The 15111-nt window shown below is 34.5% G+C and overlaps 1 protein-coding gene across 1 annotated transcript in view; it reads left to right on the top strand.

Annotated features, from left to right (window-relative positions):
• The window catches only part of LOC125061360 (cytoplasmic dynein 2 heavy chain 1), an 82154-nt gene that overhangs the window by 49622 nt on the left and 17421 nt on the right, over nucleotides 1-15111 (top strand). Inside the window, exons 40-56 of the mRNA XM_047666759.1 lie at nucleotides 42-210; nucleotides 855-1001; nucleotides 1695-1864; nucleotides 2094-2196; nucleotides 2514-2633; nucleotides 3055-3200; nucleotides 3357-3480; nucleotides 4106-4219; nucleotides 4944-5151; nucleotides 5368-5453; nucleotides 6066-6203; nucleotides 6501-6672; nucleotides 7461-7626; nucleotides 8261-8459; nucleotides 8907-9121; nucleotides 9573-9669; nucleotides 10364-10500. Of these exons, the coding sequence (XP_047522715.1) occupies nucleotides 42-210; nucleotides 855-1001; nucleotides 1695-1864; nucleotides 2094-2196; nucleotides 2514-2633; nucleotides 3055-3200; nucleotides 3357-3480; nucleotides 4106-4219; nucleotides 4944-5151; nucleotides 5368-5453; nucleotides 6066-6203; nucleotides 6501-6672; nucleotides 7461-7626; nucleotides 8261-8459; nucleotides 8907-9121; nucleotides 9573-9669; nucleotides 10364-10500 (2511 nt within the window). The remainder of the gene's footprint in view (nucleotides 1-41; nucleotides 211-854; nucleotides 1002-1694; nucleotides 1865-2093; nucleotides 2197-2513; nucleotides 2634-3054; nucleotides 3201-3356; nucleotides 3481-4105; nucleotides 4220-4943; nucleotides 5152-5367; nucleotides 5454-6065; nucleotides 6204-6500; nucleotides 6673-7460; nucleotides 7627-8260; nucleotides 8460-8906; nucleotides 9122-9572; nucleotides 9670-10363; nucleotides 10501-15111) is intronic.

Here is a 15111-nt window from a genome sequence, read left to right as displayed (position 1 = left end):
GTTATATCAAATCGTGGATAAAATTCATTGTTTGTTGTTAGTGAGGAAGAATGCTGTGTACAGGAAGTTCTTCAAAATTGGATAAGAAAAGCTGAGAATGATGAAATTTTAAAAGGTGCCATAGCATTGATACAGAGTGTCGTGCAAAGGTGTTTGAAGTGGTTTGACAGTCACAAGTCGAGAACGCTCAAATTTTACAGTGTGTCAATGGTAAGAAGATTTTTTATTGTCTTTAATTTAATTAAAACATTTCATAGAAATAATAAAGCTGAAATGGAACAAACAAACGTTTATAATAGGTTAAACATGTCAAACAAATTAAAAACGTTCACGGTTTATGCCCGAAATTTTTACTTTCAAGTAGTTTTTTAATACTTTTTTTTATATTTATATCTATATATAATAAAGGTTATACTTACTGTATAATAAAGCTTGCAAAATAAACAATAAAAACGATACAATATTTTTAAAAAATCGTTACATACTTTTAATGTCATTAAATTCTTGATTGCTGTCAAAAGATGGCGCTCATACAGAATTTTACGAATTATAATTAAAATAAAGGTGGAAGGGCCTCATAGCCTAGCGGTCTTATTAAGTGGCAGCTAGGTGAGGGGTACCGGGTTCGATTCCCGGTTCAAGGGCAAGTTTTAATTTAATTTAAATTTGTTCTCGGCCTTTGGGAGGGTTGTGCGGTACCGGGCGAGTGCCTAAACTGTACATGGAGGACATGGTCGAATTTCTAAGGCAAAAAGCTCGAATTATAAAAATCTTATACTTGACGCTGGCTAATGCACGAACCGTGCCAGAGCCGTTAAAAAAAATAAAAAAAAATAAAGGTGTTTCGTAAACAGGTACAACAAATCTTAACTCAACTCGAATACATAGTTCAAGAAGCGGAGAATAAACATCTTTCAATGGAAGAAATGATATATTTATCTCTACAGCAAAGTGTCATTGGTCTGCTAAAGGAGAACGCTATTCATGCGTTTCATGAAGAGGTAAGTCAAGACGTGACTGTCGTATTTATTCACACATCTTGTTCTAAAACCTGGTTAAGTCACCTGGTCTTGGTCTCAGAATTCCGTATCCATATTCTTGAAAATTTTTAGTTATTTAATAATAAGCTGAAAAATCAGCTCAAGCGATGCGTAGGAGTGAGTGATAACTAAAAAAAAACGGTGGCACTAAAACCTTTTAGGTCTAAGCCTCAGATTTCTGTATCATTTATAATTCATGTTGACTTTTTGGGTCAAAGGCAAGTCCGTTTCCTCACGATGTTTTTCTTCACCGTTCAAGCAAATGTTAGTCGCACCCTGAAGCCACTAACCAGGCCACCACTGCTAGCGCACGTGAGGGATAACTAATGGTTATCTTTTGTTTAAAAACTGATATATATAATGAAGTTTATTGCGTGTTTTTTAGTTATTTTATTTGATAATTGCTTTCCTTGATCAAGATAGGAAAACCTGTTTTCTAGAGCTGTCCAGCCATTTTGGTCTATTTGAATTTTGACGTATTTGACAGTACTTAACTGGAGATTTTGAATTGAGTTACCTTTTGAATATTGGTCTTAAATTTATAAACTATAATTCAATTATTGATAAAAAAAATTCCTTCACGTCAAAACCACATCTTGTTATTTGTTGAAAACGATTTGATCTTAGAGTGGTTGTTTATCTCACTCCTTTCAGATGTCGGACATTTTGGGTCCGCCTCCACAAACCACTACACACCTGTGCGAGCGCGTGGCTGACGTTTTGATAATGTCGCCGCGTCTAGATGCGCCTGCGCAGACATTGCGCGCAGTTGTCAACGCACGATCCCACGCCGTTATAATGGGATATGAGGCGTGCGCTAAGTAGTAAGTATACTTCGATAACAATTATAAATATAATTATTATATTGTAATAGAAATGTGTAAGAAATTTAAAATTATTAAATATTATTGTGACTTTAAATAATCTCAGAGGGGTATTTGATCACCTTGACCATGTTTTAACTACGTAATTGGTACTGTTTTAAATATAATGAAGTTCCAATAATCTAAACTAAATTTACTGATATTGAATAATACTCTCTGATATTTGCAGCGCTTTAGCGGAATTCGTCCTAAAAGAAACAAATGCCACGATTGTCCCAATCGACTGTTCTCCGTTATTGGAACCGGCCGATATCATCGCTGAACTAAAACGAGTAAGTAAATTGTTTAATAATTAATTAATAAAACAACTTTTAAAAATATATAAGAGAATTAAATGTTTATTAATATAAAAGGCTACGAAAATAATAATTATGTAATTTTTTTAAAGGAAAAAGATAAATGAAAGTATCCTGTAATACTTTTTCGTATCTTTAATGTCGGTCTAAAAGAACAATGTATGTAACAATAGTTTAAAAATTGTAATAGCGTAAAGAATAAAATTCATACAAAAATTACTATTTTTCTTGGGTTTGCTTTTTTTCCTTCATGAATTGAAATTACTACATAATCTTTGATTAAATTTTAACAGAATAATGTGGTTCGTTCTGCGGGCGGCTCTAACTCCCGCGTAGTGGTGCTGATTCGAGCTCTCCACAGAGCTAGAGTTGATGCTTGGGGTTCTTCTCCTGTCCACTCTTTCTTGTTGCAGGTATCTTCTATTTTCGTACTGTTATTTATTAGAGAAAGAAGATAGAAATCGATAATTAAGCTGTTAATACGCATTAAACATTTCTTCATTTTTAATATATTCTTTTGGATTTAATAAAATAAATACACTTTTGTCTCTATAGTTTATATATGTTTTTGAAGAATAAAGGTTACAAGCGCTAATTTCTGTATGGTTTTTCTTAATATTTTTTTTGTTAATAGACAAGAAGATGATCAGTCCTTAGTGCTAGACACACGCCATCGTTTTTTAAGTCTATTGCCAATTTCTCACGATTTTTTTCTTCACCAAGAAAGCTTAAAGCTTAAGTCCATTGGTGCACGGCTGAGATTCGAACGTCCGACCGTTTACTTATTCTTCACGAGGAATGGTTGAGAGACAAGGCTGGCCCTAATGTTTGCAGCTTATCCAAGGCCATGGATTCTGGAGCTCAGATGAAAATGGTTCCCAATGGCATAGCGTTACACGCGTGAGCGTCATCGCGACGGCGGAACCTCGCGCTAATATTGCCTCGAGACTGGCGTCTGCGCTTGCGCATATTTATATACCGTAAGTATAAAAATTACAACAAACATATTTTAATCACTTAGATAAATATTTTGATATAATAATAAAATAATAAAAGTACTTTAAGTGACTGATTTATAAAATAATTTCGACATTTTGAATTTTATATCCTTGTTATACAAACATAATTTATTTCAGAGAACCTACGGAAGAAGAGCAGTTAGAATTGGTAACAAGTTCTTTGAAGGAAAATGTGACCAAGAACTTTGGAGAGAAAGATGTGCTGACATTGGCAAAGAAAATCCTGTTAATGTTTAAAGAGGTAATATCTCTTTATATATATAACTAATTCATAAAAAAAGATAAAGATATTAGATAAAAAAGCTATAATATTGTTCTTATAAAAAAATATTATCAAGACGCGTTTTATATCTCTAATATATATATATAATAGTATCAATCGCTTATACTGGGAATAAATAAGGCGCAACTGAGTTTCTCTGTGAATACAAAAAAACAACATTTAAAGCCTATATTCTAGGTTTTATAAAGTAAAATAATATAATGAAAAAATTAAAATATCTTACATAAATTAAACATCGTCGATCAGACGGCAAAGACAACATTACAAAAGAGTTTATATAAAATATAATATAGACAAGAGTTTGTATAGGAAAATATATTATGTTTTCCTTACATATATATATATCGACGGTCATTTGAAATCAGGTGAGCTCCCTGCCCAGTTGCCCCTATTATATAAAACATAACACATGTACAAAAGTCCGGCAACACATTTGCGAGCCTTCTGGCTGTGCATATCACGGGTGTCGGTATCACTAAACATCAGATGAGCTTCATCAATTAGAACATCATCACATGACATCAAAAAGGACATCATCATTGTAGTTGCAATTCCACCTTATCATTGATGAATTTTCCTACAGATAACAGAGAGCTTCGATGCGAAGCCACATTACAGCTGGAACTCCTCCCACTTGAAGGCTTTGTGTGAGAATACAAAGTGCTACAGCCCTGCAAATTCCACAGAAGTTGTAGCAGTAAGTGTTTAAGAAATATTTTTGGTATAAAAGAGAATGAATCTTCCTCTGGTAATGATGGAGTTCCAGAAAAAAAACTTATATTTAATTTAATATAAAAATGAAATTGAGCAATGGCGAAGTTTTCTTAATAAAAAATTGTGGCTGGCTCCCTTAGCGTCGGGTAGATAGAGGCATCTTCTATCGCATTTACCATGAAGAGTGTTCAGAGGAGTACGGTTTAATACCTGCAGTTGAGTTTCGTCGGACTTTGAGGCAGAATACGAAATTCCACCCGTATCACCTCGATGTTCGACGTTCCACAATTGCGCGAGCGCTCTCTGCCGTGCACCACCACTGTGGAATCGGGTACCCACTGCAGTATTTCCGAACCAATTCGACATTCCTTTAAAAAAGAGCGTATAATTCTTAAAAGGCTGGCATCGCACTAGCGAGCCGTCGGTTACTGTGTGTGTCCATAGGCGGCGGTATCACTTAACATTGAGCATCCTGCCCCCTGTTCAATAAAAAAAGAAATCAAAAATCTGTATAGTACAGATTCATTACAATTATTACATTTAGGAAACTTTTCTACGAAAAAAAATGTCTTTCGCAATAAACTTAACTTAACTGTTAATCTTAGTGTAATTTAGACTCTTTTAGTAGCAAGAAAAAAAATAGCAACATATTTTTATTTATAACTATTTGTAAAGGAGAGATTTTACGTAGGTTAAATTTTTTTTAGGCCCTCAACGCACAAGCAAAAATGTTATTCCGTGATCGTCTCCTAACAGACGAGGAAAAAGCAGATTTTGATGCTTTACTCCATAAATATCTTGATATTGAGAAAGATATAAACTACAAAATGCTTTTGCAAGGCGATGGAGTTTACCTAGAAGGCATAGACTACGCCGCTTGGTACCAGAACACTCTAATGCTTATCAACCAATGCTGTGAGTATAATATTAAAAAAATCTTAAATGGAACAATCATCCACGAATTGCTTGAAATGTTTAACTTAATGTATATGTATATTAATCGCTAGCTTTTTTATGTTTGCAAACGTATTTTGTGTTTTTTGTAAGCAAATAATTACAACTTACCTAATATTTATAAATAGTCGTGTATATTAATTTATCATATAATATAGTATATTGGTATAATTTCAGTGACAGAAGATGAAAAGGCGTTCGGTGACAGTGGTATGGAGGTTTGTAAGGAGTTGTCTACGCTGTGTCCTTCACTCGCTCTGGCGGTAAGTAATTTATCTAAGTTTTAATTATTGTATGTTTGTTGGTATTTTAGTAATACTATAATGACCCAAAATTTATATTCCATAACACAGCCAATTTACCAATTATTATCGTTTCATTTTGTTAAAAAAAATTAGTTCTTTGGTATAATTTTGCCTTTGCATTTGTTATCTTATAAAACAAAAGTATTCCACGATTTAGGATTAGATTATTTATAAATACATTAGGTAAACAACTAGGTATATGTTTTCTTTTATATACATATAAAAGAAACCACTTACTCTTTGTATAACACTTAGACAATATAAACCAAAATAGATTAATATGCTAAACAAAATATACGAAACAGAAAACGTCAATTTAGTACATTAAAAGATTTTAAAAATAATCTGAAATTAAACATTAAACAAACGACAATTTATAATATTTAAGAAAATTCTTTACTGTTAAAGAAAGTAATATTCTTCTCGCTTCATAAAATTTGTATTATTGTGTATATAGTTCATTAAAATCTGTTAATAGTCTAGTCTACAAAACAGACACACAAAAACTTTTGATTGCATGCATTATGCAAATGCATTTAGAAGTGAAATATTTGTCATATTTATTTCCAGCTTAATGGGAACGTTGTAACGTGCGTGAGTGGGACGGGCTCCGGCGTATGCGCAGCCGCTCGTATTGTTTGCGCAGCCTTATCTGCTAATTGTGTGCTTGCTGAACTACCTTCACAGTTCGCTAACAACTTTAAAGCTGTAAGAATTTATTTTATTTATCAAGAATATATTAATAATAATAATCATATATTATTGTGTGACAAAAGTTGTCATTGCGTTGAAATAAATTAATGAAAAATGTCTGTCATAGCTCCTGTCAATGTTACTTTGACAATTGACTTATACTTTATAATCTCTGGCTTTCAATTATGATATATCAATTAAAAACAGTAACAAATATATTCAGCTTTATTATAAGTCATGTGTTCGTTGCCATGGTTACGATGCTATTGGTAACCATAGTAACCAATACCTCAATTCGCGCTTTATATACAGTCTCTAACGTCTGCAAGTGAAGGAAACCATACTCTATTGATGATCACGGAATGGTCATCCGATGAAAATAACTTGGCCATCGTAGAAGCCTACATTCGCGCGGGTAGCGTGTACGCACTTCCGGCAAATGTAATGCCATCTATTGGACAGAATGCGGAACAAACACTTATTAGTAAGTAGTAGTAGTAGAAGTAAGTAACAAAGTCAAGTCAAAAATCATTCATTCATTAAGGTAACACAATGTACACTTATGAACGTCAAAAAAGAAATATATATTAAATGCTTCTAAATTTACATTTACTGCCAGTTCTCAAATCAAGGGTGTAAAACGGACGAGAAGAACTTTCAATAAACTCTCTGCCACTCTTTTTAATCGCCAAGTTTTTTGTTTTACACAACGTTTGTAAGGAGCTGCAACCATTACACCATGTTCCATATGACATCTTAAGTAATAAATAATATTAAAATAAATTAAAAACAAAGATTTGTCCTCTATCAGCAGGAGGCATGATGAAATAGGAGCACGCACTTACATTTTCTTACAGTAACATGATACTTATTGTAATAAAAAAGGCCGGCAACGCACTTGCGAATCTTCCAGAAATGTGAGTGTCCATGGGCGGCGGTATCACTTAACATCAGGTGATCCTCCTGCCCGTTTGCCTCCTATTACATAAAAAAAACTCATGATGATAAAATATTTTTCTGATTGTATAAACTTATTCCATACTTTAATGGTACAGGAAGGTCTTAGATTTGATTTACAGGGATTTCTGAAGTCACTGATTCTTGAACAAACGTCAGTTAATGATATCTTTATTTGTCTATTATTATTTGATTGTTATCTTAAATTGTCTTTAGTTTAATACATAACAAATATGCCTTATTATTTAGATTTATATAATCAAAATAATATTTTCCAAATGCAGATAAACAACGTATAGCTATTATAATTTTCAGATATAAAACAAAACCTAGGCATTTTAATATGTTTGCACAAAGATCAAGAGAATCTATCGGAACTTTTGGAAAAATTCCCATTTATGTCTGAAACGGGCCAGTTAATATGGCTCGAGAGATGGTCGGAGGCGACTTTGAGAGAGATGCCGGCTTTGGTTGTTCAGAGGTATTTCCAATTGTACGATGCACCTAGTGTGACTTAGCACCTTTTCATATCAGGTAGAGTATTTTGCATTCACTATTTTCTTTTTATGTATAAACTAAATCAGAAATGAGCGGTGCAACTCTTTATGGGCCTCAATCTCCTCCACTGTTATCCTTGGTAACTTTCTCCCATTCTTAAATCCTCTTCGACTCAATATTTTCATCTTTTCCTGGATATTTTATGCCATGGCGTTTCTTTCGGTGCCTGGTCGGTAGCCGCTCTTAATAGCCTACTCATTTCAATCTCTGGGATTTGCAAATTGTGACCGAAATATCTATCTCAGAACTTTCCTTTTAAATAAAAAAATAAGGCGCACTTGCACCGCAACGCGCAACAACTATTATCTCCCATATATATGCGCACACACACCCATTCACACATACGAAATAACATATAGATAGGATTTGTTTTTAGTTGTAACACTAAACCATTTTTCAAAATAACTGTTTTAAATCACGGAATAATTGTTATCTAATTACCCACAACACAGGGACTCCCTAGTGTGGGAACTAGCGATAGATGAATTATGTCACAACTTATTTGTCATGAATAAAAATTTAATAAAAGCATTCAGAAATATATTTGTGTTTTATAGGTTAATTAAAGAAGACAGTGATGATATATGGAAAGACGAACAAATCGACATTCCATTGGAGGGAATGATCAGCATTTATAATAGCGTAGAAGAGCACTGGTTGAAGAGTCCATATCGATACATGCATTTCATCAAAGCATTCTATAATATTGTCACTAAAAAGAAGACGACACTTGTACAACGTCAAAGGATGTTGTCGGTAAGTTTTTTTTTAATATTGTGTCTTTTTCTGTGCCTCCCCTCTTCAGTTTGAGTCTCTCATTCCTTACGTCTTCGGTCCGAATCCCAGATTTGCACCAATCGACTTTCCGTCTTCATTCTTCATTCTTCTTCAAATAAACATTGTGCATACCTTAGACCCAAAAGGTCGGCAGGGTGTGTCAGGCACAGAAGGTCGATCACCTACTTGGCTACCAGAAAAATAAATTATCACGAAATATGTAGATATTGAATCACAATCTTTTAATTATACTTGTCTTCTGTAATATTTTATTTTATATTTATAAATCCGTACAGAATACCAGATCTGTAGAAGTCATTTTTAGGTTGTTAATAGTACATTTAATTCGTCGTTCAATGATAAAAGAGTTATCGCTGTTATCGTCCATAATTATTATTATTTGTGAAATTTAAATAATTCTGTCAGGCCGGAGTGGAAGCCCTCCGTCGAGCCCGCAGCGACGTCGGCGCACTCCAATCGCAGGCGGCGGAACAAGAGCTGGAACTCAACGATAAGAGGGAGAAAGCGAATAAAGCGTTGGAGCAGATCGGCGCTACTGTGCGAGCCAACACGGATAAGCACGAGGAGATGCAGATATTGAAGAAGAATATAGAGATGGAGAATGAGAAGCTGCAAATACGGTGTGTTAAAATAAATAAGCAACAGAAGAGATTTATACACACCACACACTATTGAAACTACTTTATTATTTACTAAAGAGAGGAAAATTTATATTACCTTGAACTAACTGCTACATATTTTTTTTAATGGAATCTTTGGCCTTAAGGGCCTTTACAGACTTTTGACCGTAAATTCAATATTTATTAGTTACCTATTTTGTTTTTCACATACACAGTACCATCTGTCTTTTATTAAACCTGTGTCCAATTTATGTTTTACCAAATTATTGTAATATTCTTTTTTTCTCAGTTATCATTCAATAAATAAATAAACTAAAATCTATTTACAAATTTACGTATTGGGAAAGACGACTTTTTATATCTTTTTTAATATCTTTTAGAGTAATTTATTTTAAACTAAACAGAAGTCTACATCTGTACTACGCTTAGTAGCTTGGTATGTGAATTTCAGTAAAAAAGAAATAGAAGAAGAGTTAGCGGCAGTAGAACCTGTGATCGCGGCCGCCCGAGCTGCCGTAGGCGATATCAAACCTGAATCTCTTAGTGAAGTAAGTTATTTCATTAAAATAACTATTTTGTAGAGTTATATACAACTATTGCAGCAGTGTTGGCATGGATTCCACCCGCGAGAAGACGCGAGTCAAATAAACCCTGAGGTCGTAGGTTTGTTCCCTGGCTGTGACCAAGGGCTGTACTTTATTATGTGCGCACTTAACACTCGCTCGCATCGTGTCTAAATCCAAAATTGGTGACATTTGACAAACAAGAAAATTCTATGAAATCTAAATCTATGAAATGCAAATCTATGAAATGAAAATCTATGAAATGCAAATCTATGAAATGAAAAATCTATGAAATGAAAATCTATTAAATGAAAAATCTGTAAAATAAAAAGTCTATGAAATAAAAAGTCCATGAAATAAAAAGTCTATGAAATGAAAATCTATTAAATGAAAAATCTGTGAAATGAAAAGTCCATGAAATAAAGTCTATGAAATGAAAATCTATTTAATGAAAAATTGTGAAATGAAAAGTCCATGAAATAAAATCTATGAAATGAAAATCTATTTAATGAAAAATGATCAAACAACGGACGTGCCTCAGGCTAAGACTCACTTAAGGCTGTGGCGCCAGTGGATTATTATTAATATATTTTAAAAAATATGCATTTAACTAATGAACATATTAAATAGTTTTTATTTAAGAACTAAAAACCGTATAAAATTATTAATTTTGGTATAGATGCGATCATTGCGTGCGCCACCAGACGTGGTCCGAGACGTGCTGGAAGGGGTGTTGAGACTGATGGGGATCGCTGATACGTCTTGGCATTCTATGAAGAGCTTCTTGTCGAAGCGAGGTGTCAAAGAGGATATACGGTAATTTTATTCAGACTAGTAGCAATAGTTTTTTATAAAACTTGTCAAAATTCTTTGAAATATCCAAGTATTTTAGGACTCGACTCCGGAGCATTTGGAGGTTTGTAGGTCTGACCAGGCTCTAAACAGCAGAGTTTCTAGTGTGGGTCGCACATACCCCTGTTATTTGCGGGGGCAGGGGGTGCGTAAATGCATAGATAGATCTATAAAAAAAAATGTCTTGCCCAATTATTACCCTACTGAATGCTGTCTTTGATACATTCGACATATTTATATATGTTTGCAGAGTGAGTTCACCGTAGTGGTACATATAATATATATATTTATATATTATTTATATTATATTATATATATATATATGTACGATTTACAACCGTACAGGTATTGCAATGTAAATGACACCATGCAATATGATTTGCTTGTGTGTTCATTTACATTATATCTTATTATATTTACTAAAGTTAGTCGGCATTCAGACCTCGTACCGGGCGCGACTCTTAATCTTATCTCACCCCACTAGTTTAGTCCATTGCTCATAAAATAAATAATTATCCCATTAAATATCTTGATAATTTATCCCAACCCCGAACATTGGTCCTTCGAGCCATTAGTCGTATTTTTGGCAGGATCAGGGCGCGTGTGCTTTCGCAATATTTTTTTGCTTAGTGTGTGTGTTATACTGATACCTGCGTATCAAAAGAATACATCTAGAACTACGATTTTTGGATACACCTCCTTTATCCTAATCACATTGCTTTAGAAAGGCAATATACCTCAACATTTGTACACCTCGTGACCTCGGTGCCTTAGGAAGGCACTACATCTCTTCACCTCGTGACCTCGGTGCCTTAGGAAAGCACTACATCTTCACCTCGTGACCTCGGTGCCTTAGAAGGGCACTACATCTCTTCACTTCATGACCTCGGTGCCTTAGGAAGGCACTACATCACTTCACCTCGTGACCTCGGTGCCCTAGGAAGGCACTACATCTCTTCACCTCGTGACCTCGGTGCCTTAGGAAAGCACTACATCTCTTCACCTCGTGACCTCGGTGCTTTAGGAAAGCACTACATCTATTCACCTCGTAACCTCGGTGCCTTAGGAAGGCACTACATCTCTTCACTTCGTGACCTCGGTGCCCTAGGAAGGCACTACATCTCTTTACCTCGTGACTTCGGTGCCTTAGGAAGGCACACTACATCTCGGATTCAGTACAACCTTGCAGGTATTGCGAGGATATCTTGAGCAACTTATCAGCTGAACAAGTAAGGTTATATTGTTATCTCTGATAATCTTTAATTATGTCCACAATGGAAGAAATTTTAGCTACCCAACAACAGTTGGTGGACGCATTGGATAAGCTTTATATCAACTTTAAGAAGGATGGAGCGGAGCGAAAGACTCCCGATTATATACGTCGTCGTTTAGAAACGTTAGAACAATATTTTACAGATATTCATAACAACCATATGACACTTTTATCTTTTAGTGATCAGTCTCATGAATATTTTACTTTTAATAAATACGAGCAGATTAAGAAAAAATATGGTGATATTAAGACAACCTTAATAAATTATAAGCCTTTGGCAAGCATTAAAAAATCCCCTGAATTACAACCTCCAACGTTTCAAGCCCCGTCTACCTCTAACGGATCGACCTCTAATGAATCTCAGGAAATATCTCTCAAAAATAACTCTAATATGAGTAAAACAGAAGAGCTCATGAGAAAACAAACTACAAATTTTAAAGCTTTTCTGAGAACTGCCTCGAGTATAGAACTTGACCTTATCTCGGAAAAGTGGGTGTTAGAAGACATCCTTAAGACCTTGCAAGTCCGTTGGACTGCGATTGATAGCTTACATTGGGAGTTGGACAATGATCTTTGTGGTTCCAACCGAGAATATGAAGATCAATTTACAAATTACGAAAAATATTACATTAAAGTTAAGAAGGATATCAATAAAAAGATGTGGTCGGTATCACACATTGAGAAAACAACCCCTAAAATGAAGTTACCAACCTTCGAGGGAAACTATAACCAATGGGTTTCCTTCAAAGATCTCTTTACGGAAACTATTCATAGTAACCCATCTCTTTCAAATGCGCAGAAATTACAATTTCTCAAAAGTAAGGTTAAGGGTGAACCTGAGAAGTTGATTCAACATCTCCAGGTAAGCTCAGATAATTATCTCATTAGCTGGAATATTCTCAGTCATCGCTATGATAATAAGCGCCTAATCTTTACATCTCACCTTAACAATCTCTTAAATATTCCTAATATTCAATACCAGTCGTATAATCATATCAAACGCATTCACGATGTTACAAACGAGAGTATAAATGCGATAGAAAATCTTGGAATTAACGTTTCTTCCTGGGATCCCTTCCTTGTATGTATATTGTCTCAGAAGTTAGACGCAGACACGTACAATGAATATATACAGTCTTTGAAATCGCCGAGAGAATTACCCGTATTACAAGATTTTTTGCAGTTTTTAGAAACTAAATTTATGACCCTAGAAACTTCACGGAAGAAGCAAGAAAATCAAACGCCAAAAGTATCATATCAAAACTTCAATCAATATAAACCTTCAAAAAATTTAAATAATCAATCATCATCTTCGAAAAAATTTAATCATAACTTTAGACAAAGTTATAGTAATCCTAAGTATACTTATTCTACAAATCAGGTTATTTCGCAACCGACACATTCCAGTAATAAAGTTATTGAAAAACGCAAGCTGTGTCCGGTGTGTAATTCAAGCGATCATCGTATACATTTATGCCAAAAATTATTAAATATGCAGCCTATCGCACGAAGAAATGCTATTGCAAAATTGAACCTTTGTATCAATTGTTTACATTATCATGAAGGTAAAAAATGCCTTTCGCAATTAATGTGCAAGGAATGTAATAAAAATCATAATACAATTTTACATGAATGTTTTACAAAAGATAATATGACACCGGACGTTTCACGATCTAGGTTACACGTGCCCCGGGTTGTGAAACATTTACCTCAACAACAAGAAATTAACACATTAGTATCTCTTCCAAGTGACCCTGCCGAAATATTACTTGCCACTGTCATTATTAAGATACAGGCAGCGGATGGATCTTATAAAAATATGAGAGCTCTTTTAGATCAGGGCTCACAAATCTCAATTATCAGTGAAAATGCTGCTCAATTATTAAAAATACAAAAATGTAATGGTTATATTTCTGGGATAGGAAATACAGAAAACAATTGCAAGGGCAAAATCTCGATCAAGTGTTTATCATTAGTCAATGATTATACCTTTAACACGGATGTATTTATTATGAAAAAACTTGTAAGGAACTTACCGAGCTATACCCTGCCAAAACCAAATTGGCCTGAGCTTAATCATATAAGATTAGCTGATTCAGAATTTTATAAAAGTAGCCCTATTGATATATTATTCGGCGCTGATGTTTATTCAGATATTATCTTGGACGGTTTTTGTAGATTTCAAGAAAGGTTTCCGATTGCGCAACAAACGCAGTTGGGATGGATAATAACCGGTAATTATAAAACCTACCAGTGTAATATAATCCTTAATAACGATATCCAAAGGTTTTGGGAAGTGGAAGATATTCATGAACCCTTAAATATGTCACAGGAAGATCAAAATTGTATAGAGTTTTTTCAGAATACAACCTCAAGACGTGACGACGGCAGTTACGTTGTAAAATTACCTTTTAAAGAAAATCTCGAGGAAAAATTGGGCGAATCGAAGTCAAAGTCTATCGCTCAATTTATTCAATTGGAAAATAAACTTATTAAAAAACCTTATTTAGCTCGTGATTATAAATTATTTATATCGGAGTACAGAGAGCTCGGACACATGATACCCGTTGTGTCACGCGCCGCCGTAGAGTCGGGTTGCTACTTATCGCACCATTGTGTACAACGAGCGGAATCATCAACTACGAAATTGCGAGTTGTTTTTAATGCCTCTTCGAAAACTTCGAGTGGATTTAGCCTTAATGATCTTATGTGTAGGGGGCCAAATCTACAACAAGACCTTCAAACACTAATCTTAAAATGGCGACAATTTAAATATGGTTTTACAGCCGACATAGAGAAAATGTTTCGCAATATTTGGCTTCATTCAGAACATCAAAAATTCCAGAAGATTATTTGGAGAGATGATCAATCCCAACCCTTAGGTGAATTTCAGCTAGCCACTGTAACTTATGGAACTAAGGCCGCACCTTTCTTGGTCATGATGATCCTGAAAAGACTTGCAATCGATGAACGTTCAAATTATCCTTCCAGTATCGCACCTGCTGTGTTAGAAAGCTCATTTTACATGGACGATCTGTTGCATGGGACTCACTCTGCACAAACAGCAATAGAGCTGAAGAACGATTTAATTAAACTACTTAAATCTGGAGGTTTCAATCTTAGAAAATGGCGTTCAAACTTACCTCTCCTTTTAGAAGACATGAACGATTCCGAGAAAGAATTCGACTTTAAGCACCAGGAGTCAACTAAAACTTTAGGCCTTCGTTGGAATCCCAATGCCGACGAATTTATCTTTTATCCTATTAATTATATCCCAAATAGTACCCCTACTAAGCGACAAT

The sequence above is a fragment of the Pieris napi genome, chromosome 23, assembly GCF_905475465.1.
Source record: "Pieris napi chromosome 23, ilPieNapi1.2, whole genome shotgun sequence".
Lineage (NCBI taxonomy): Eukaryota > Metazoa > Arthropoda > Insecta > Lepidoptera > Pieridae > Pieris > Pieris napi.
This window is presented reverse-complemented; position numbering and strand designations above follow the sequence as displayed.